The following is a 21193-nucleotide window of genomic DNA, read 5'->3' as shown; positions in this document are numbered from 1 at the left end:
CTTTTATACAAATAAAGATTATTGTAACGTGAAATCACATTACGTTATGTCAACTTTAACAATAATTTATGAGTTTTTCCATTAAAGCTCTAGAAAGCTATGTCAAATGAAGCCTGCTATGCATTGCATTGTAACTTTAGCATTTTTGAAAATGGTACCTTGTTAGACAGCAAAGAAAATTCTTACCCTGTTAAAGCTGTGCTCATGAGAATCCTCCAGCTGTCCATTGCTAGTCACAGGAATTTCTGCTGCTGCATTTTTGGGAGACTCTTGAGCCATTGCACCTTCCTATAGTATAAGAAACAGGTTACCATTTATCTTAAGTTTCCAATGAGTAATCTATATGAAAATATTTGATGTATAGGCTTCATAACAGTTGATTTGATTTCTAACTTCTATTTATAATATTCTGATATACCAGGTCTATATACATTCATTTCATCACATACTCAAACCACATTAATAGCACAGCCCAAAGAGAAGTAATTTAAAGCTTCAGGATCTAAGAGAAAAGAAACACTAAAACATAGCCCATTGAAATGGGGGGGGAGTGTCAGGCACAAATGAGACATGTGGGGCCAGGCAAGTACTTTATATGCGCATTTGACCCTCAGAGTAGTTTACGTATCTCAAAAAATAAAAAAGATTAGCTTGGCTAAAAAAAATTGTACTAGCTAATGATAAGCAAGAAATATCAGAGAAGTGCAATGAGTTTATCACGTGTTACAAATAGAAAAGTAATGATTGCAAACTTTCAAATAGTTTAACTTGCTTGTTATTTTATCATAATATAGTGCCACCTTCTGACTAAACTGTTGGTATGCAACTCTCATTCAGTCAACAGCAGTAAATCTAAAGCACAATGCAGAAACAAGAACTTAAAAGCACCAATGCAATTCAAGAAACAAAGTCAGTTTCAAAATGCAGCTGCATTATGCACAGTAAGAGCAACTGTAAAACCACTGCATTCAAGAATGACACAAGGTATAACTTAGAAGGGACATTTCCAGAAGAAGTGTACACCATTCACAAGCACCTGAAGAGGGAACGGCACCCTAACACTCTCCAAAACTAAGAGAAACTGAGAATTCTGGCCCTCTCAAAAAGCTAGCCCTGACTCTGCAAGACAGCTTCATTATTCAGTTAAAGTGTAAACAGTAGAAGAATCAACACACAACCAAAGCAGTGTTTTTTCAATTACTTACATAAAAACTGCCTGAAGTCTTCAAACCAGCCCATGCACCTATGCAAGACTCGTAAGACATGGTACACCATCAACATGTACCTGAGAATAGGTGCTTAAAGGTCCCTTAAAGCTCCAAATCACCAAACTGAACTAGCTCTTTTCAGTCAGACAGTCAGGAAGAGAGCCAGTCTGAGCTCAGACTGAAGTACCAGCAGCTTCTCCAACCACAGGTGAAGCTTTTACAGGATATCGATATAAAACAAAGATTTTACTGGTACTTACTCAGGATCTCCTGCACCATTCTTAACTGGCAACATATTTTATCATACCCCACTGCTAATATTTCACCCCCACTTTCACCTATCACCACTTCATTTACATAAGCAAGCTTGATGTCCTTAGTAAGCTTTGAGGCCTCCCAGGCTTTTTTCTAATTAGTCACTGTCTGTGGGCTCCAATAATCATGCTTCACTAACTCCAGATAGCTTTCAAAGCTATGTTACCATTACTTCTTCCAAAGACTGTAAATTACTGAGACTTCACCTCTGTTGGTCTTTTGAAGCAGAGTTCACTATTCAAACTTTGTTTGGTATCTACAAAATCTGATTTACATTTCTGAAAGTGTAATAAGCTTCGTCAATTAGCAGCATTACCACCGCCACAAAAAAAAAAAAAAAAGAGAGCAAGGAGACAGAAGTCCATCAAGTTCTGAGTAAATGCTGTCTTTTACGCATACAGAGAAGAGAAAGAAAAAGATGAAGGGCAAGGCATTCTAAGAACCATACATATGAACTACAATCCGTGGATGCACACCCATAAAATACCACCTGAGATGATACATTTTCCCCTTTTGAGGATCAAGACTTTCTCTACAACTGACTTAGCAAAAACTGAATTGAAAGCTACTCTTTCAAAAATAGTGCTTTATGAAACACTTCCCTAAAATGAGAAGTGAAACACTTAGACATAGCTTTTGAAAAAATTCTAAAACACACAGGAAACAGATTTCAAATCATTTAAGAAAATGTCAGTGTGCTATAAATTAAAAAAAGTGACTTTATAACACACTAACTTACCCTATCAGTCCCTCTCATTTAGGATCCAGTAAGTACCTTCTTTCAGCACTGGGAAGGCATAGCTCACATGCCGTACATTCACATTGGCCTAGCACACCAAATTTTCCATATAGTCCAGTCTTCACCCACAACTAGAACACACAACAGCTGGTTTTGGGGTGATTCTTCATACAACAGAAAAAATTATCAAAACTCATAGCTTTTAAGTGAATATTGAAAATATTGAAGCACACCAAAATATCTATATTTTATTACTACTTTTAAAACAGTAATTTGTTTCATTTCACAGAACATAGAGTACCTCGAGTTGAAAGGGATCCATAAGGATCATTGAGTCCAACTCCCTGCTCCTCGCAGGGAGTTGTTATACAACACCATTAGATCAAACGTTCTAGTTACCTGCCACATTAGATTTTAATTTTAGAAATCTGTCCAAAAGCTTAAGCTTGCTCTAAATCTCATATCTGCTTAAACTCCAAGACTGCTAAGAACTATACTTCTACTTGATGTGGTAAAGTGAGCTATTTTTCAAAATACTTGGCCTGTCACAGCAATCTGCACAATACTGAAACATTAGCATCAGCTAACATAGCTATTCTTGTTGTTCTTTCTGCAAATTGTCAGAAAAAACAGTGTCAAGGGGAAGTCCTGTACTGTCAAGGGATACACTTAGTTTGGCAGGAATCACAAACAAAATTGCATCTCCAAATTTAACTAAAGGCAAAACAAAAGCTTGGCTTGGGTGCTTCTCATCAAGAATCTCAAATAATTTTGCTAATATTGTACATTGATATATGTTTATGCATTTATTCAGAGGTATACATGCTCACACATGTGCATACATGTCTCTAATACATACATTAGAAAAGGAAAAAATCACCAGCTTCTCTGGATAACTTACAAAATCTAAGAAGGCCTAGAAGCAATTCATAGACTTTTTTCGGTGTTTCTACTTGAGGCAAACCTACATATCTACTTCAGAGAATGCAAAAAAATTACTTGCTAACTTCAGTTTCATGTTATGTCTGAACTAACCCACCATCTACTCTGCTCTGGTGAGACTCCACCTGGAGTACTGTGTCCAGCTCTGGAGTTCTCAGCACAAGAAGGACAGAGACCTGTTGGAACGGGTTCAGAGGAGGGCCATGAAGATGATCAGGGGGCAGGAGCACCTATGCTATGAGGACAGGCTGAGAGTTGGGGTTATTCAGCCTGGAGAAGAGAAGGCTCCAGGGAGACCTTGTTAGTGGCCTTCCAGTACTTAAAGGGGCCTACAGAAAAGATGGGCAGGGATCTTTATCAGGGAGTGTAGCGATAGGACAAGGCGTAACGGCTTTAAACTGAAAGAGGGGAGATTTAGATTAGATATTAGGAAGAAATTCTTTACTGGAGGGTGGTGAGGCACTGGAACAGGTTGCCCAGGGAAGTTGTGGATGCCCCATCCCCGAAAGTGTTCCAGGCCAGGCTGGATGGGGCTTTGAGCAACCTGGTCTAGTGGGAGGTGCCCCTGCCCACAGCAGGGGAGCTGGAACTAGATGATCTTCAAGGTCCCATCTGACCTGAACCATTCTATGATTCCATCCTGCCCCTTTCCAGTCCCTACTACAAGCAATACAAGTGTCCCATCTCCCAACCACAACACTTGCTGCTCACTCACCTGACTGTACAGCAAACAGACTAAACTCACTGGCCTGGCAATGGACCTTTTCACCAGGCTCATTTTCCGCAGTTTCAGTGAGTTGGATCAGTTTGCAATGAGGTCAGACAAGCACTAAAGAAATTAAGTGAGCAGCTGAAAAAGGGAAGTGGTATAAGCTGCTAATTTGGCTCAGACATAACAAGAGATCACCAGCTGCATTTTAGCCAACAGTCTAAGCTAGCACTGCTGCCAAGAATAAGTCCTTGTGTCCCCCCTGCCCCTGATTTATTTTTTTTTTGCCCTTTACCTCTAACTCTTCCCCCATTCCCCCACCCCTTTCCTGGGCCAGAACAATGTATTTGTACAGCAAACAAGACTGCGGAAACACCGCATACTCAAAGAAGGTGACCTATGCCCAAAAAGGGAATGGGTATCCACTCAATTCTGTTCTCCAAAACATGATTTAAACTAAGTATATAAAGAAACTGCATCCTCAGAAAAAGATTTATCCAATGTAGGAAGAGTCTAAAGTAAATAATAAGCACTATGGAAAACCATGAAGTTTGAGCTAGATATTTCACTTAGAAAAAGATATTAAATCTTTAGTAACTTTCTTCTTAGCACACCTCTGTTCGCAAATATCAGATTTGGAGATACACTAAATATCTATGGAATCACTATTCTGTTTTTACAAAAAGTTTTAAGAAAATTCACTGGTACTGAAACTCTTATGATAAATTCAGCATCACCTTTTTTCATTCTCACTCTAGAGCAGCCAGGGAAACATTTACTCTTCATTTTTCTGAAACAGCCTCCCAAGCACATCTGTTTATTATCGAGAACCTTAGGAATTTGTTTATTATTTTAAAAAGTCACAGACTTCTCCACAATGAAGGTACAAGAACAGCTCCCAAGAAAAAAAGATTCACCACTCCAGCAGCAGATAGAATGCCTTGTTATAGCAAGGTTACACACACAAAGACTGCTGCCTTTTAAGTACCAACCCTTCCTTCCTGCTGCACCTACACATTTCAGACTCTCTACCCCACCTAAATCTACTCAGCCTGCAAAACAAATACTGCAGCTCAGCAAAAGACTATTGGTTGAAGTAATCCTTTGATATGAATTAATCGGATTGCTCTTAATAGTGTCTCAAAACCAAACCCACCCATTCAAGATAGCGCGCATGAGCTCATATTCCCATACTAACTTCATTGTGCTATGTATACCAGAATTTTTGGCAGTCTGAAACTGTTGGTGGGATTGGTTGATTTTACACTAATAAAACTATCACCCAATCACCTCAGAGTCAGACTGGACCTCTTCTGCAGCTGGGTGAGATTCATCAAGTGTTGTGGATTCATTGCTGTGTTCTGACATACCTGAAAATAAAATAGGTTTGGCATGCATTAATTGATGTGACAGGAGCTGGGTGTTGCACCTTACAGAAACTGAAGCAGGCTTTCAGAAAACATTTCTTCTACAAGATCTGCTAAAGCAAAGAGAAACCTCCCTCTCTTGATGACTATCAGCACTTTAGCTCTCCCAAATCTAACAAAGACTAGGAATATAGTCTAGCATAAACTCCCATAGCCAAAGCAGCCTTCCCCGCACAGACAGCTAAGCTTGCAACATAGAAACCAGCAAGTCAAACAAGGTTCTTCAGCTGATATTTGCTGTCACCTGCAACAATACACCGACTGTATCCTAGCATTGCAAAGATCACAATTTTGTTAAGACACGAAGTTTATGCAAATGTTGCAAATTTATATTGATGCTAAGCCATTGGAACCTAGGAAGCTACTCAGTCTGTTATGCTGAACTAGAAACAGAATCCCTTTCATTTTATTATCAAAAAAATCTCACCTACAGAAGCAAAGAAAGTTGATAACACTGACAACATGAGCAAGAAATCAGGTCTGCGAGTAGAGTGATTATAAAAGATAAGTTACATACTTAATATAGCTTAAATAAGAAAAGTATCTAAATCTAATTTCAAATAGCTGGTATCTACAGGTGACACTGCAATTCACTCAGCTGTTTGAGAGGAGGAAACAACCAATCATTAAGAATTAAACAAAGTCTGTATTGACTATAATCCCACGTGACTTCAATTCATTAAGTCTTGCACCATTTTATACATGTTCAGCCACATAGCAGATTAAGAAAAATTCCAGAGATCACTATTTATATTGTATTTTCCAAGCTATAAAACATTCTAATTAAAGCAAATAATTAATAAGGTAAGCAGCTCACATGACAAGGGAAATAAGGACACAAAGGCTGAGAAACTGAACTATCTATATCATGTTACACTGGATAACCTACTACCTTCCTTTGGAAAACCAAACACATAAGAGATTGTGTCCAGAAAAACAATTCAGTCAGGGCTATCACTGAACGAAGTTGGATTTTTCTCCAACCAATACAAAATTCCTTTCAAAGTAATTAAGTATAACTTTTTTATATATCTTTCGTAATTTTCTACAATTCTTTCGAATAGGAAAGACCGTACAGCAGTGGTGCTGCTTTCCCACACAGTCCTGTCCAAACTCTGCTTGTGGTTGAAAACAACCTCCATTCTTAACAGCTTGTGTCTGAGTAGATAAAAAATGTCCATTATGGACTAGAAGAGTAAGTGTGATTTCTTTGCTCTTCTGGTTAAACAAGAAGCTAAGTTCGTCTTGTAGTGCACACTTAGTTAAGGCAATCTGTACCTCAGTTTCACCACATTGCTGATCCTGGAGTTATGTTTGTACCTCACACACAAACTTACATACCACAGTAACACTGTTTAAAACTATTAAATGGTACAAGCAGCAAAAATATTTTCTTGACAGCCTTAAGAACTCAACCTAATCTAGAGGCATGAACCATCTCACAAACCCACATAAAAGACATTATGTAAAGACAAATAATTCAAGTTTTAAAATCCAAATTAATTCACCATTTGCATTACAACCTTCCCTTCCTCAATATTTTGTATAGTATTCTTTTCCTGCAAGCAGTATCAACACAGCTCTGCAGGATCACACTGACCAACTTTAAGACACAGTAAGGGGTAAACCATAGATTAAAGGTGGCTTTTGTAAAAAGTTTAACCATGCAGTCTAGTTTAACTACAGAATTGCACAACTGCTTTTATAACAAAAAAATAGGGATGTAAACATCAATGCTGAATGTAAGGACAAAACCTTTCTACATGTTTATGAAGATTCAGAATTTAAGACATTCGCATGAAATTGTGGCAAACATGGCATCTACATATATATATATATATTTTACTTATATTTAAGGTTCCATTACAGAAATGCATATAAACTTTTGTATTTCAGTAATTCCTAATTTTCTCTTGCAGTGTCAGAGAAAGAGCCATTCTTTATAAGAGCTTGCTAATCTTCAGTACCATATGAATTCTGCATTAGCAATTATGTTTTCACTAAAGCAGCCATGACTTTAGAACATGTTAGGTGACTTATTCAGTCTACCAGGACATTAATTACCATCAGCTGCAACTCAGAGATGTTCTACTTGGAAAAAACATGCCTGATCCATATTCCAACATGAATTTAAGCCCAAAGCCCTGACCTCATCACTCGTGCCCCTTTGGATTTTCATTTTTTTCTCCCCACTAGACCAATTATGCAAATCCACACAAATAATGTACTAGAGTAGAACAGAGCAGACAGAATAAACTGAGAATCCTCCCTCCCATGGCAAGGCCACTTTAAACGCATCTCAGATTACAAACTCAGTCATTTTAAGCTATGCTCACCCATAAATAAAACCGCACAAATTTTAAGTCCTGGGGATTTATATATCATTTCTTCAACTGGCAAAATAAAAAGCAAAGCAAAAACTTAGAAAGAACATACTAAGCTTCCTCTAGGATGAAGACTTCTGAGACATTTAACCAATTATAATTAGTGGTTATAAGAGCACACTTATGGACTTTTCATGAAAAAGGCAAGTTTATATTTGCTTATTCATGCAAATATGAATTAAACATCATCAAGAATAAATTTGTTTTGAATATGGGGTTTATTCTTAATGTAGTTACATTACTTAAGCAAATGACTTATGGTATCAGAAACAAGAACCACAGAATTCTTAACAATTACACCTCTTTTTCTAAGCAGGATGCACTGGGTCCTGCACTTCAGTTTTTCTCTAAAATTAATCATCAATAAGTTAAAAGCAAGATATCTTCTGTCCAGATAAAGTTTATTACACACTTTTATTGTTGTCTTATTACTCCACTGCACAGATAAGTGGAGTAACACTTTTTGTAACACTGCAGAAAATGCAAGTGCTGGTGGAAAATAATGATTTAACACATATTTTCTTAATTTCAATTTCTAACTAAGAAGACTATCACTAATTCTTGTCAAGATCAAAATCAATCCCTTTTAAAAAATAATATAAAGAACTGTGTTAAACATTTCCTGCTGCAATCACACCATAGTTTCCTCTTCATGCTCTTGAATTCCCTGGCTGCTCCACTTGCAAGATCGAATTATGCTTGAAAGTTATAAGACACAATGGAGATAAGGACCGGAGAACAGGGCTGTCACTACCACACTCCCTACTCTCGGTCAACCTGCCCCTAAGCACTTCAACGCTCTGCTTGTCTCCAGATTAGCTGAGGCATGGGCTCCCATTATGGTTTCAACTTCTACCAAAATAGAAAGAAGCAGATGATCAAGATATTGCCTCAGCTTCCATTTTTTTCCAATCTAACTTTTTTCTGTATTACTTATCCCTTACAATTTTAACTGTGCGTGTATACATACATATATACACAAACTTCTGTATCATTCACACAGCCGTTTGGAGTTGCACTGGTCAAATGACATCCTTCTTGAGCTCTGCAAAAGAACCCTTCTGTTATCTACTCTAGATTATCAACACTTAGCTAACAAAGCCACTGACTGCAAGTGCTAACTTCTTGTAACCAGTTCCACCAAGCATAAAAAGCACACCTAAGAGGCTGAAATTACACGCAGTTCAGGGGATGCAATACTAAAGGCTATGAGGGGTTTCAGTTAAAAATGATAGATCAAACATGTACTACAAGCAACACTAGAAGAATTGCATACAGTTTGTCAACAATACCAGATGCAACACCTGCTTGTCACAGAACACCACAGTGTTTCCATGTTTTAAGAATAGTAAGCCAGCTGCAAAAGACAAATTGGAACACTTAAAAGAGTAATTGTCAGGGTGTGGAATAAGTCCCAGGGGCATGAAATTTATGCAGCACCTAGAGTTTTCTTCCTCCACCAACAATCAGGTTCCCTTTCTCTCCCACGAAACCCACCTCCTACCAAGCTCAGGCTGTGCCAGACCTCACCGGGTGCCCACCACCCGCCGGAACCGGCCCCCCGCAAACAGGCAAGGAGACGGGCAGACCCCAACCAGCACCGCACTCCCGACCCCTGCGGCAAGGGCACCCGGGGCGGCGGGCAGGACGAAGCGGCCGCCGGCAGCCCCCGGGTGGACCCCGCTAGGGGTCCCACGCCGCCCACGGGCCCAGCCGCCCGCTGCTCGCACCCAGAGGCTGCCGTGGCGCGTGGGGAAACGGTGGCCGCTCCCGCGGTGCCACACGTAGAACGGGAGGCAAGGGGAGGCGAGGTGCGGCCCTCACAGCCCTGCTGCCGGGCTGGGCTGGGCCAGGCCCGGCCCGGCCCGGCCCGAACCTGGGGCCTAAAGGCCCCGTCCCTCACCTGCTGCCGCCCCGGAGGCGTCGTGCTGAGGGGGAAGGGAGGACAGGACGGAGGGAGGGAGGGGGGGACGGAGGAAACCGGGCGGGGCGGTGCCGGTGCTCCCTCTCCAGCTTTATTTTCTTCCTCCTCCGGTACCAGCAGGAGCCGGAAACGCTTGGCCGGAAAGGCGGTTGACGGGAGGCGGTGGCGGGCAGCGGCCTCTCTAGGCTGCGGGGGCGCGCCTCTCTATGGTCGTTGACCCGGCCGAGCCGTAGCCATGGCAACCAGAGCCGGGGCCTGGTCAGGCCTGAGGCGCGGTGCTAGGCCTGCTGCGAGGGGCTGGGGAGCCTGATCCCGAATACAGCCGGCCAGCCCCGCAAAGCTTAATTCTGCGAACGCCCTCGGCTGGGGAGCTACGCTACACTCCCCAGCCGAGGGCGTTCGCAGAATTAAGCTTTGCGGCACTGGTGTGTGTGCCAGCTATAACCGGGATCAGGCTCCTCCTGCCTCTGCCAAGTGCCATGCCCGTGAGATCAGAGTGCAGTCTTGAAAACCGGCCTCACTGAAGGTGCCCACAGCAAAAAAGCGTCAGAGCAGGAGCGTGCCTGCCGGGGTACGGATGCTCAGTACCATGGCAGAGGCTTCGGGGAGTCCTCTGCCCGAGCCCGTAGTAAGGAGGAAGAAAAGCATATCTATTGAGGAAAAAATCGACATCATAAGTGCTGTGGAGAGCGGCAAGAAAAAGGCAGAGATCGCAGCCAAGTATGGCATAAAGAAGAATTCCTTGTCTTCGATTATGAAGAATAAAGAAAAAGTCTTGGAAGCCTTTGAATCTTTACGATTTGATCCTAAAAGAAAAAGGCTAAGGACTGCTTTTTATACTGACCTGGAGGAGGCATTGGTGAAGTGGTACAGAATGGCTCAGTGCTTGAACGTGCCGGTAAACGGTCCTATGTTGCGCCTCAAGGCTAATGATTTTGCCCAGAAGCTTGGACATAGTGATTTTAAATGCAGTAATGGCTGGCTCGATCGTTTCAAGTCAAGGTATGGCTTAGTTTTCAGAGCTCAGCCTATAGAAGCAGCTGCTACTACTACAGTGAATGCTCCAACTCCTTGGTATCAAAATGTTCTGCCTTACTATTTAAATGATTATCAGCCGAAAAACATGTTTTTTATACAGGAGACCGGATTGTTGTATCAGATGTTACCATATAGCACATTTGCATTTAAAGGGGAAACTTGTTCTGTAGGTCAACTAAGCAAAGAGAGAATAACTGTAGCGGTGGGTGCAAATATGGATGGCTCTGAGAAACTTCGTTTGCTTGTTATAGGAAAAAACAAAAGTCCACGCTCTTTCAAAGATGTAAAGTCGCTACCTGTGGATTATGAAGCAAATGATATGGCGTGGATGACTTCAGAAGTGTTTGAACAGTGGATGCGTAAACTTGATGACAGATTTCAAGCACAGCAGCGGCAAGTTGTTATTCTTGCTGATTCTCTCCCAGCACACACAGAAGTAAAGAACCTGAAGTCTATCAAATTAGTGTTCTGTCCACCAGACTCTTCTTCATGTATAGCTATGAAACAAGGGATTATCAGAAGTCTGAAGCTTAAATACAGGCACTGTCTTACCAAGAGATTCATTGACTGTGTAGAAGGTAATAAAGAGTTTATGCTGACACTTCTTGATGCAATTGAGATGTTGCACCTGTGCTGGAGGAAAGTAACACCAGAGACTTTTGTAAAAAGTTACGATGAAGTGGGATTCAAATTAGAAACCAAGGCAAATGATAGCGACACAGAAGTTGAAAGTGATTTTGATTTGATTGCACATGCACAGGCAGCTGGAGTGCAGTTTCTAAAAGGTTTATCTTTGGAGGAATATGCAGCTCTAGATGATGGCTTGGTAACTTGTGAAATGCCCACAAATAATGAAAGGATGTGTGCCGAAGAAACCACATCAGACGAAGCTGGGACATTTGTTGCTGATGAAGGTGATGGATTTCAGGGAGCTGAACAACTTTTACCATCAAAAAATGAGGCTTTGAGTGCTGTAGATACCCTTCGAAAGTTTCTCAGAAGTCAAGACACAAATGATTCTCTTCAAGATTCCCTAGCTGACCTGGAGCATTTTATTCAACAAGTAACTGAAAAAAAAGAAACTATAATTGAAGAAAAATAGGCAGTTTAGTAACAGTTGTTGTTGCAATCTTCTCTAGTGTGCCTTGCTCAGGTGCCTAGATGTATATAACAAAAGGAAATTATGAAAAAGGGCTGTGAAGTTAAGTTTTCCACAAAATGAAGAGGAAAGAACACAAAATTTGGGGTGGAAAGAGGAAATAAGTTGAACCTTTAAAATTATAACTATAGTAAGTGCAGTGAAGGCAAAAGCAATTCTTTGAGCGGTTTGTTAATTCAGGATGCACTGGTGCCCACTTGGAGTTCTGTCTTCCGGAAGAGATTAGCATTAGATTTAGATTAGATACGAGGAAGAAGTTGCTTACTCTGAGGGTGGTGAGGCACTGGAACAGGTTGCCCAGGGAAGTTGTAGATGCCCCATCCCTGGAAGTGTTCCAGGCCAGGCTGGATGGGGCTTTGAGCAGCCTGGTCTAGTGGGAGGTGTCCCTGCCCATGGCTGGGGGTTGGAACGAGATGATCTTTAAAGTCCTTTCCAACTCTAACCATTCTATGGTTCTATGATGCTATGATTCTATGATGATTTCACCAGCGTCTTTGGTATTGTTGTCAGTGGAACGGTAAATATTTAGCAGCTTGGTGCTTTTGATACTTAAAGAAAAAGTTGAATAACACAGAAAATACATGCTTCAGTTCTGAGAACTAAGGGGTTTTTAAAATAAATTTTTTTGGTCCTTGTTCAAGAATTCTGGCCATCTTTTATTCTTGCAGCAGATGATGAACAGCAGAAAGTTAGTAGCTTTGGACGTGTTTTTTTTTTTCTTAAAGCTGCTCATGTGTGGGTACACACAAATAGCATAATCATTTATCCAAAAGTCAAAGACAAACAAACCTTTACTTGGTCTTTGAAGAGGTCAAAAAGGAAGGTCATTCTCTCCCTTTCAGCCTTTTTGGTGTTAGGATTTGATATAGGTCCTTCTGTGCAACTCCATGTGTTTCTACAGTAAATATAGAAAAAAAAAACAGCTTATGCAGTATCTGCACTCAAAACTTTACTGAACTCTTGTTTTATTTACTATACTTGAAGGCTTTACTTGTAGGAGTCAATGCATCGATGCAGTTCATTATTATGGGTGCCATTAAGAGGGGTTTGCATGAATGTTTGCATGAATGCAGTGTGAAGGTGAGTAAATGACAGTGCATTTACACGTCTTTAAGGATGGGGTTCAAGCAATGTAATCATACCAGAGCCAAAAATCTCAATTTGTTGGAGACGTGCTGTTTGTGACTTTTCTCAAAACATGTTTTAAACATTTTCCACATCTACCAATTCTAATTTTTTAAGAAGTTAGAGATAGTAATTTTTCTATTTTAGTGGAAGTATAAAATATTTTATGGAAGCCCTTTAGGAAACCTGTGTAATGAAGAATCCATTATGGTGCCTATAATTAAATCATGAGAAACAATCTCTTGCTTACTTGAATATTTAGTTTTCAATAAATAGTTTGGCTAAAGCTTTGTTTACTGTTCTTTCTGGGGGAGCACAGTTTATCCTTTTCTAAAAGCATTTCAGAAAATGTATCCAATTGTTGGAACAGTGCAAAGTGGGGAGCGGGGAGTGACAGTGAGAAAATGCATATGGCTATGGATGTTTTACTAGAACATTACAAAAAGCCCCCACGAACTTCTGTTTTCTTATTATGCAATATCTGATATGAATTCCATCCAAATGATATTCTGATTAAGGAAGAAATTTCTGTTGAAATTCCAACAAATAAAGTCCCACACAGAGATTTATAGGTTCTGTGAAAGAGGTACTCCTCTGTATTATCTCTGTTCACTATTAATTTTGTTAAGATACATATGCAAAGCCTTCTAAATTCAGAAGCTGTGTCAAGTAAATCAACACATTTTGCTTGCTTTAATACTTTAGCACAAGCTTGTGAGAAGTACATTTTATTTTGGCTAAGTTTATTTGAAGTTCATATAAGTCCCACAAAGCCCTACAGATAATTTTCCTACAGTAATATTTTCATTTAAAATCCATGGTTTTCTTTGCAACAGCTTCTCCTGCTAAAGACAAGTTTAGGAAAAGGTTTCTGTTACCTGTATAGTAAATTTGTATATTCTTTAAGATTCAACTCCCATGTGGACCTCATCGGCCCAGGATGCAGATAAGGAGATTCTCTGTTTCCTTCTGAGAGAATTCTCAGTGTGAAAAGGTTGATCTGAGTGAGAAAGACTTGTGCAAGTAGGCAGCAAACCTTGGTTAAACAAGGGTTCAATGTACAAGAAGTGTAGTCTTTGCAAGAAGAGGCTTAGAAAATCAGGAGATTTGACATAACATCATTAGCTGATGACAAAGAAAATAAATTACTGAATGCTGTTATACTCCCTTATGAAAACAACAGGAAGGATTTACTGATTTGCCCTGGACTTTGAAGGTGAACTGTGGAACTTGCTTTAAAAAACATACAACCCATCGAAGTCCTGTATCTTTAGAGAATGTATGACTTTCTCTCAGCCTCCTAGGAAGCCAAGCTAAAAGGCAGTCACCAAAACAATTTTTTTAAGTCAGACACTTTATGTTCTAATACTACAGCTTTCAAAATTTTATAGGAGCCCAAATATTTCTTTTCACTTGGATTTTGGTCACACAGTCGAACAGAGCACGTGAAATCCATTTTGAAGCTTGTTGTTATCTCAGGTGTTTGTTCACGGGGAAGTGCCGACTCCTCAGATCCGAAATGCTAGCAGTGGAAAAGGAATTGGTACGCTATGTAAATGTTAGTCATTTCAGCCTGTGTACACAGCTCAAGCTAGAGATTTTTTTTACATTGTCTAGGTAAACCTTCAGGACAGAGGCTTTTTATGTCTGGCGTGGTATCTATTGGAGGGAGAGTAAGAATATTGCTTTGGACTGCACCATATTTAAAAATAAGAACCTCTTCTAGAAAAGGTAGATTACTAAGGCTGTCATTTGCTTTAGTACTTCAGATACTAGTTTGGACATCTATGTGCTTTTTTTCTCTACGCTTTTGTACTTTATGCTATAGCTAGATAATAATTATGTGCTTTGGCATCAAGTCAGTGAGGTCACTTTAAATAACCCACAGTTACTTTTAGAAGTGCAAACTGAAAATAAATATGAAGTTTAAGAATATAAGTAGTTTCCAAACCAAGGCCAAAATAGATCTTTGAAATAATCAAAAGAATCCTCAGAGTCATTCTCGAGACAAATAATACGTAAAATTAAGTATGCTTTTCAAAATACATCTTCATTTGAAAATTGCAATAAATACAACACTCTTTCTGATTTTTGTGTGTGGTTCTGGATGCCTTTCAGATCTATAAAACCGTATCTCCTTTTAAAATTGTCACTCAAAGGAATGTTACTCACCTCTAAAGGTAAAAGGAAATTACTTTAACAAGTTTTTGCACCTTTAGGCAAAAACGGAAGTGAGGGGGCAGTCAGGGATTTATAGGAGAGCAACCCATATGTGCCTCCATACCCAAGATCGGTGACATTTTGATAGCTAAGGAATCTGGAGGGAGTAAATAAGTAGATGGTTTCTTGTTATTTATTAAATAAAGCTTGAGAATGATGGTCTCTAACACGGAGAATCTTTAGTGATTTTAATTTTAGAAATGCCATACTACTTTGTAGCTAGTATTCTTGCAGTAGAAAACAGCAACCACATGCAAGTATTAATTTCAGTTAATTTCAGATCATTTTCCTTTGTTCTCTCTACCACCCTGGAAAGTATAAGTATGCTCAGATAGGCAGCTAATTTTCAATGAACAGTAGGAACCGATTTAGTCAGATTTAACTGCATCGATTTCATAAATGTCAATTAAATTCTAACACTAAAATATTAGTAAAATACCTTCAAGATTTTTTGGTGGTTGTGTCCACTGAAATGGTAGAATGAATATTGTCCTACTCAACAGTTAACTAAAACTTGTGGTGACCGGGCAGCCATGGCATGCAATGGCAGCATTCCGCATTATTTTCTTGCTTTAATATCAATAAAAGTTGGTGCTTCCTGGTTTTGGGAGGACTTGACAATTGTCAAAGGAGGACTTTGCAAAGTTCTTACTGGGGCTATCGCCAGAGAAGAGATTTTATATCTAAGCAAGGAAGTCAGTATTTGTATCCAGATGCTTTAATATGACCATTTTGGGGTTTCCTTTCTTGAAAATCAGAACCAAAATCAGTCAATTCACAAGCAAACAACTCTCTTGTAATTGGAGTTAGTGTGACATTGATGAGTGACAGTGTCCTTCTTATCGATACATTCTTAACAATAGAAAAATCTTTGCAACAGATGAAAAGATGACAATTTTATGTCCGACGGCCTGCTTTTACACACAGCTTTTGTATTGCTAAAGCGGTGATGTATAGAGATGCGATTCTCTTTTACTGACATAACTGGCTGTGGTATAACCACATAATTGTTATATGGGATTACTAATTCAGGCATAGCTCATTGCCCTTCTTGCCAACTAGAGTTCCTCCATTTGAGACGTATTTTCTCTCTTACAGCTGCAGCTGTTTAGCTGTCTCAGTCTCGTTAAACCGTACAACTTCTGGGTTATGGCAGAGTGGGAAAACGAGGAGCATCTTGCTAACTTTCTCAGAGCTGTGTCACCTCTACTCCTTGAGCGGAGTGGAAAAGTGTGAATGACAAATTAGTGTGATCAGTAAAGTGAACAAATAACCACACTGAATTACCCGATCTGCTGAGCGAGAAGATGCAGTATTTACAACAGTTTTTAAAATGCCTTGCTGTGTTTTACAGTATTTCAGCTGAAAGTCACATTCTTGCTAAACTTCCATACCATCCTACCTCTGGCGCAACTGTCCAGCCTTGCGCGTGTTTCTGTTCCACCAAGGGGAACAGGTCCATCCATCCCCTCACCACACGCAGCTACAACCCATGCGAACTGTGAGCCTGCACACAGCTCATCAGCCATGTCACCGGGGAGGTGGGCTCCAGAGCTGGTTTGCATCCTCCACTTCTCCTGCACTCGTGTTGCTTTGTGTGACTGTGTGAGTCTTTGGTTATAATCACTTGGTTACAATAACCACTTGGTTATAATCTCATCTGTCTGAGAAAGTTGTGATACAATGGTGTCACAGGAGAAATTTCTCTTCTAACGCTTGGAAAAACTGCACTTTTAAAAGACTCTAGTATCTGGATTTATGAAAATATTTACTTTATAGCCAGCTATGGGATGTGGGTTTCAAGGTCTCAGTGTTTTCGATCTCACCAGGTGCAGGGATGAGGAGGAGCGAGACCTGGGCACTTGACCCAGGCTGGCCAACAGGATTATTTCATACCATGGACATCATATTCAACATAAATTAGAAAGTTTGCTGTTAAGCTCTCTCTCTCCCTTGATGGCTGTGATCCTGAGAACTTCTTGACCTGGTGCCGGACCCCTGAGCCCTTCCCTTCCTCCCGAAGCTGCAGCGCTCACAGTGTCCCACATTTCCTGTCCCCTCCTGGGAGTGCCCAGCTTCCTGCTCATAGAATGGGCTGAGTATAATCCTTGTGTATTTTATATTGGTATTGGGATCAATATTGCTTCTTCAGTGTTATTAATGTTAATTATCTGTCTTATTCTATTAAATCTATTTATATTTCAATCCTCCAGTTTCTGTGTTTTTTCCCTGATTCCCCTTCCCAGGTGGGGGAAGGGTCATTGTGTGATAGAATAATTGTCTAAACGACAACAAATTGTTGTGGGTTCCTCAAACCATAACAGATGGAGGGTGCAACCTCACCCCAAACGCCAAATGAAACACCATTCATAACATATGAAAACATTGCGGGGCCTGGGATTGCTGATAGAGGCATCCCAGGAGGGTGGTAAGAAGTCTCAGCTCTCCTGGCCCCTGCTCAGTAGCAAAGCTGAAGAGCTCTACTCTCTGGAGAAGTTCTTGCAGAACACTCGGTATTTAAGAAGGATCGCTTCCACATGTGATAACCAGCTGCTGGATTTCTCATCTGAAGTCATCCACTTCTCTTGAGACATGTGCTGTGGGGCTGCCACTGCATCACGCATACGAGGAGACAACTTCCTGAAACCACGGCTTTTCTTCTAGCAGTGGTGGTACCTTATACTTCTAAGCTGTATAAATGATACAATGTGATATTTCGCTATTTAAAATTGTATTGCTTTCCTCTTCCACCTTTTTTCATCCATTGCCTTCTATCATTTTATATTCATTGATATCCTGCTAATTGTAGTGTTAATGGTAGGGTTGTTGGCACAACCTTCCAGCTTTTCTCCTTACTCTCCCTATTTCTAATATTATCTTTTGCAGGTGATATTTTTGAATCATCTCATGTATCAGCTAGTCTCACCCTCTTGGTACACATGCTCGTGATCTCAGGCCCTAATTTCTCCATTGCTTTATTTAGTGGCCTTCCCAAATCCTTGCTTCATTGAGCCAAGAACATTTATTAGGTCCACATATCTTTTTGTCTTTTCTTTTTGTGGAGGAGAGTGAGTGGTGCTTTTTCCAGCAGTTGCCCGGGATGTGTGAGAGAATTGGTAATAAAACATGTAATCTTTCTCTCCTTTCAGGTGTCTCCATTTTTTCCTTCTGTCGGTGGTCCCTTCTGATCTGTACTTTTGAGATTCTTAATTTGACACTTAGTATCTTCATCTAAAGCGTTTCTGTTTCTCTTTCATCTCTTACTCTTATCTGCCTGTAGAGCATCCTCGCCACAGTTCACTTTTACATTTCCATTTCTAAATATCATACCCCTAACCTCAGCTCTTTGGATCTTTCTTCCCTCCTCTTTTACTGGCCCCATCTAATGTTTAAACTACATTTCAAACTCCCTTTTCCTCCTTTCCATGATTCGATGTCTATTTCTCTTCTCCAAACCCAAATATTTAATGCTTTCTGGAGACAACCAGTTTTTTGCTTTTTGTTTCACTTGGTGTGTCTTCATGATACCTTTAGATCAAAGCTTGCGTATTGATTAAAAGTATGCTACTTTCCCTTAATTTGCCTTTTTGCATTTTGTTTTCTCCCATTCTTTATTCCTAGCACTTTCAAGCCTTTCCTTTGCTTGAGCCTTTCTTTTGCACTCCTGATCACCAGCGTGAATTTGATTCATTTTTCAAGCTCATAAAAAAAATAAACCCACAGACAAAACCGGCACTAAGAAAAAGTTTGGGGCTATTTGTTTACATATCTAACCGATCTAAACTGATTTATAAAATAAATCAGATTGAAAGCCAGGTCAGACCTTAGCTAGTTTCTATCAAGGTTTTTATTTGAATTTACATTTTTTGCTGTTTATTTTCACTCTGATTTTTCCTGTTTCAATAGTTGTTTGTGAGTTTTCAGATATTTACGCCCTGTTTGGCTTTGTAGACAGCTCATATGGCCTGAGATCATGGAGAAAAGCAGGTAGATCATAAAAAAAGAGGAGTTAATAGGGAAGGTCCTGGTCCATTGAGATTCCCCTGCAGGAACTTGAGGAGAATTTGTAACTCAGGTTAAGCAGAACTTTTTATTCAAAATCAATATTCAGAGTCCTCTGAAAGTCCACATTCAAACACAAATGAGCCACGAAAGTTGATATGAGAGAAAACACCACAGTTTTTCTGAATTTGGGATGGCAAGAAATGGCCACCCGTAATTCAGCTCGTCTTCAAAATTAATTGATGCAGGGTTTTTTTCCCAGAGCTAAGGAGGCATGATCTGCATAAACCGCGCGGCCCTGTGTTCAGTACCGCTCACCTACATTCAGTAAGCAAATAGAAATTTGCCTAGAGACAAAGCAAGGCTGAAACAGCATTTCTGTGTAAGAGCAGTGTTTCTGTATAGTCTAGAAGTTGCAGGAAGAGTCAGATGAGCTTGAAGATTGGCATGGCATTTCAGAAATTACTGAGAGACACTTTGTAGAACGGACTTGGGATCTCTGGGTTAGAGATACTTATGACGTGCAGTTCCCAACAACTACTGAACTATTTTTGAAAAGCTGGCATGACGGATATCAGTTTTACAGCTCTGAGAAAATGTGGCAAAGAGCGTTACATGTACGTGCGACCCACGGCACAGACAAACATTACAATTCAAATTCTAGCAAATTCTCCCTGTGAGAGCTGAAGACGACCAGGCACAGTGCATGTATGGGGAGCACCTGCAGGGAAGCAGGAGCAGACATGGCATACACTGTAGACATGCAACAGCAAGACGGAAAAGACAAGTAGAGGCAGACAGAGCTACAGGCTCTCGGCTCCGCTTGTTGAATGGCTATAAAGGATTGTCCTATGCCCCATCAGAAGGGTTTTCCCTACGTGCCCCATTACCAACCCAATTTTTTCAAAAAGCCAAGGAAATCCTCTCATGAACTGAAAGAGATTTAAGACTTGAGCTTTTCTTGCCAGTTTGGCAATGTCGTGCTTCATACCCTTGTAGCATGTAGAAGTTGGCAGCAGAAACCAGACCTACAAAAGGTAAAACTGAAGTAAGTGCACAATGAATCTTGTAGTTTTTATGTCACATTCTTACCTGGCCTTTGTTCAGCCCATGTGGACTCAGTAACTTTACTACAAGGGGCCACCTGCACAGTTCCCTAAATCAGACAGCACTTTCAAAGATTTGTCAAAATCTAATTTAATGGCAGCAACTTGACCACTACTCCTAAAAGGAGAGCGTTTGGGAAACTTGATGCTTGGATGGTTAGAAACCATCTTGCGATTGCATCTTAAATATTCATGGTTAAATAGCAACCAAGAGGCTTTAGGAAAATTACAGGACTTGGTAATTCCCTAACAATACCTACACCATTATCTATCGCCAGCCTTAACACACATGTGCAGCTGCAAACCTGTATTCCTAGTTAAGTGCCAGTGTTGATCTGTCAAGGACTAATGCTGGGATGGCAGGTATCATCCTGGGCAATAAGATTATATGAAATTTACATTAGTGTAAGCTTCCTAAGGGATTATTTAGAATGGGGATTAGGAAGCTTTACAAATTTAAAACTTCTTTCGGGTTTCTTCATCTTCTCACCTCATCTCACACAGGAGAGAACCCAGTGGCTTGCACTGGTGCAGTCTCACAGGGGGTAGCACCATCATTCTGAACAGCCTTCTCTGTGGGGAGCTCTGCTAGTGTTTGCCAGCGTATTAGTCTGCAAGAATCAGGAGGAAACACTGCAACATATGGAAAACAGCCCTTATGCTCCAGCCAGCGGGAGGTGTAACTGCTGCTCTGCCTCCCGAGGGGGCCGAGCCAGGCTTCTCCGAGGATGCCGACTCCTCAGGCAAAGCACATATTTGTGAGATTACATCTTCAGAAAGCAGAAATGCAGGTACTGGTTTGCTTTTCATCATTCATCCTGCACTCTTCTTCCTGTCTACCATTCCAGCTCCTCGGAGATTAAAAATTCCCCGTCAGACGCCTGCCTGATCCGAT

At 40.4% G+C, this 21193-nt stretch overlaps 2 protein-coding genes across 10 annotated transcripts in view; one reads left to right on the top strand and one right to left on the bottom strand.

The window, feature by feature from the left end:
- The window catches only part of ARFIP1 (ADP ribosylation factor interacting protein 1), a 50377-nt gene extending 40415 nt beyond the window's left edge, over nt 1-9962 (bottom strand). For 3 of the 9 annotated variants that reach the window (XM_063336489.1, XM_063336490.1, XM_063336485.1), the window contains exons 1-3: nt 9628-9960; nt 5204-5283; nt 187-288 (exon numbers count right to left, since the gene is read on the bottom strand). In XM_063336489.1, coding sequence (XP_063192559.1) covers nt 187-288; nt 5204-5281 — 180 coding nt within the window. In that variant the 5' untranslated portion in view covers nt 5282-5283; nt 9628-9960. Of the gene's footprint in view, nt 1-186; nt 289-5203; nt 5312-9627 lie in introns of those variants that run through there. The other 6 variants (XM_063336486.1, XM_063336487.1, XR_010071294.1 and 3 more) reach the window with 4 other exon arrangements.
- Nucleotides 9963-10103: 141 nt separating this feature from the next.
- TIGD4 (tigger transposable element derived 4) lies at nt 10104-13101 on the top strand. Its single transcript, XM_063336046.1, has one exon. The coding sequence runs from the start codon at nt 10226-10228 to the stop codon at nt 11786-11788; it is 1563 nt and encodes a 520-aa protein (XP_063192116.1). The 5' UTR covers nt 10104-10225; the 3' UTR covers nt 11789-13101.
- The last annotated feature ends 8092 nt before the right edge of the window (nt 13102-21193 follow it).

The sequence above is a fragment of the Chroicocephalus ridibundus genome, chromosome 5 (genome assembly GCF_963924245.1).
Source record: "Chroicocephalus ridibundus chromosome 5, bChrRid1.1, whole genome shotgun sequence".
In the NCBI taxonomy this organism is placed as follows: Eukaryota; Metazoa; Chordata; class Aves; order Charadriiformes; family Laridae; genus Chroicocephalus; species Chroicocephalus ridibundus.
The sequence above is the reverse complement of the archived record's forward strand: the minus strand, read 5'-3'. Positions and strand labels throughout refer to the sequence as shown.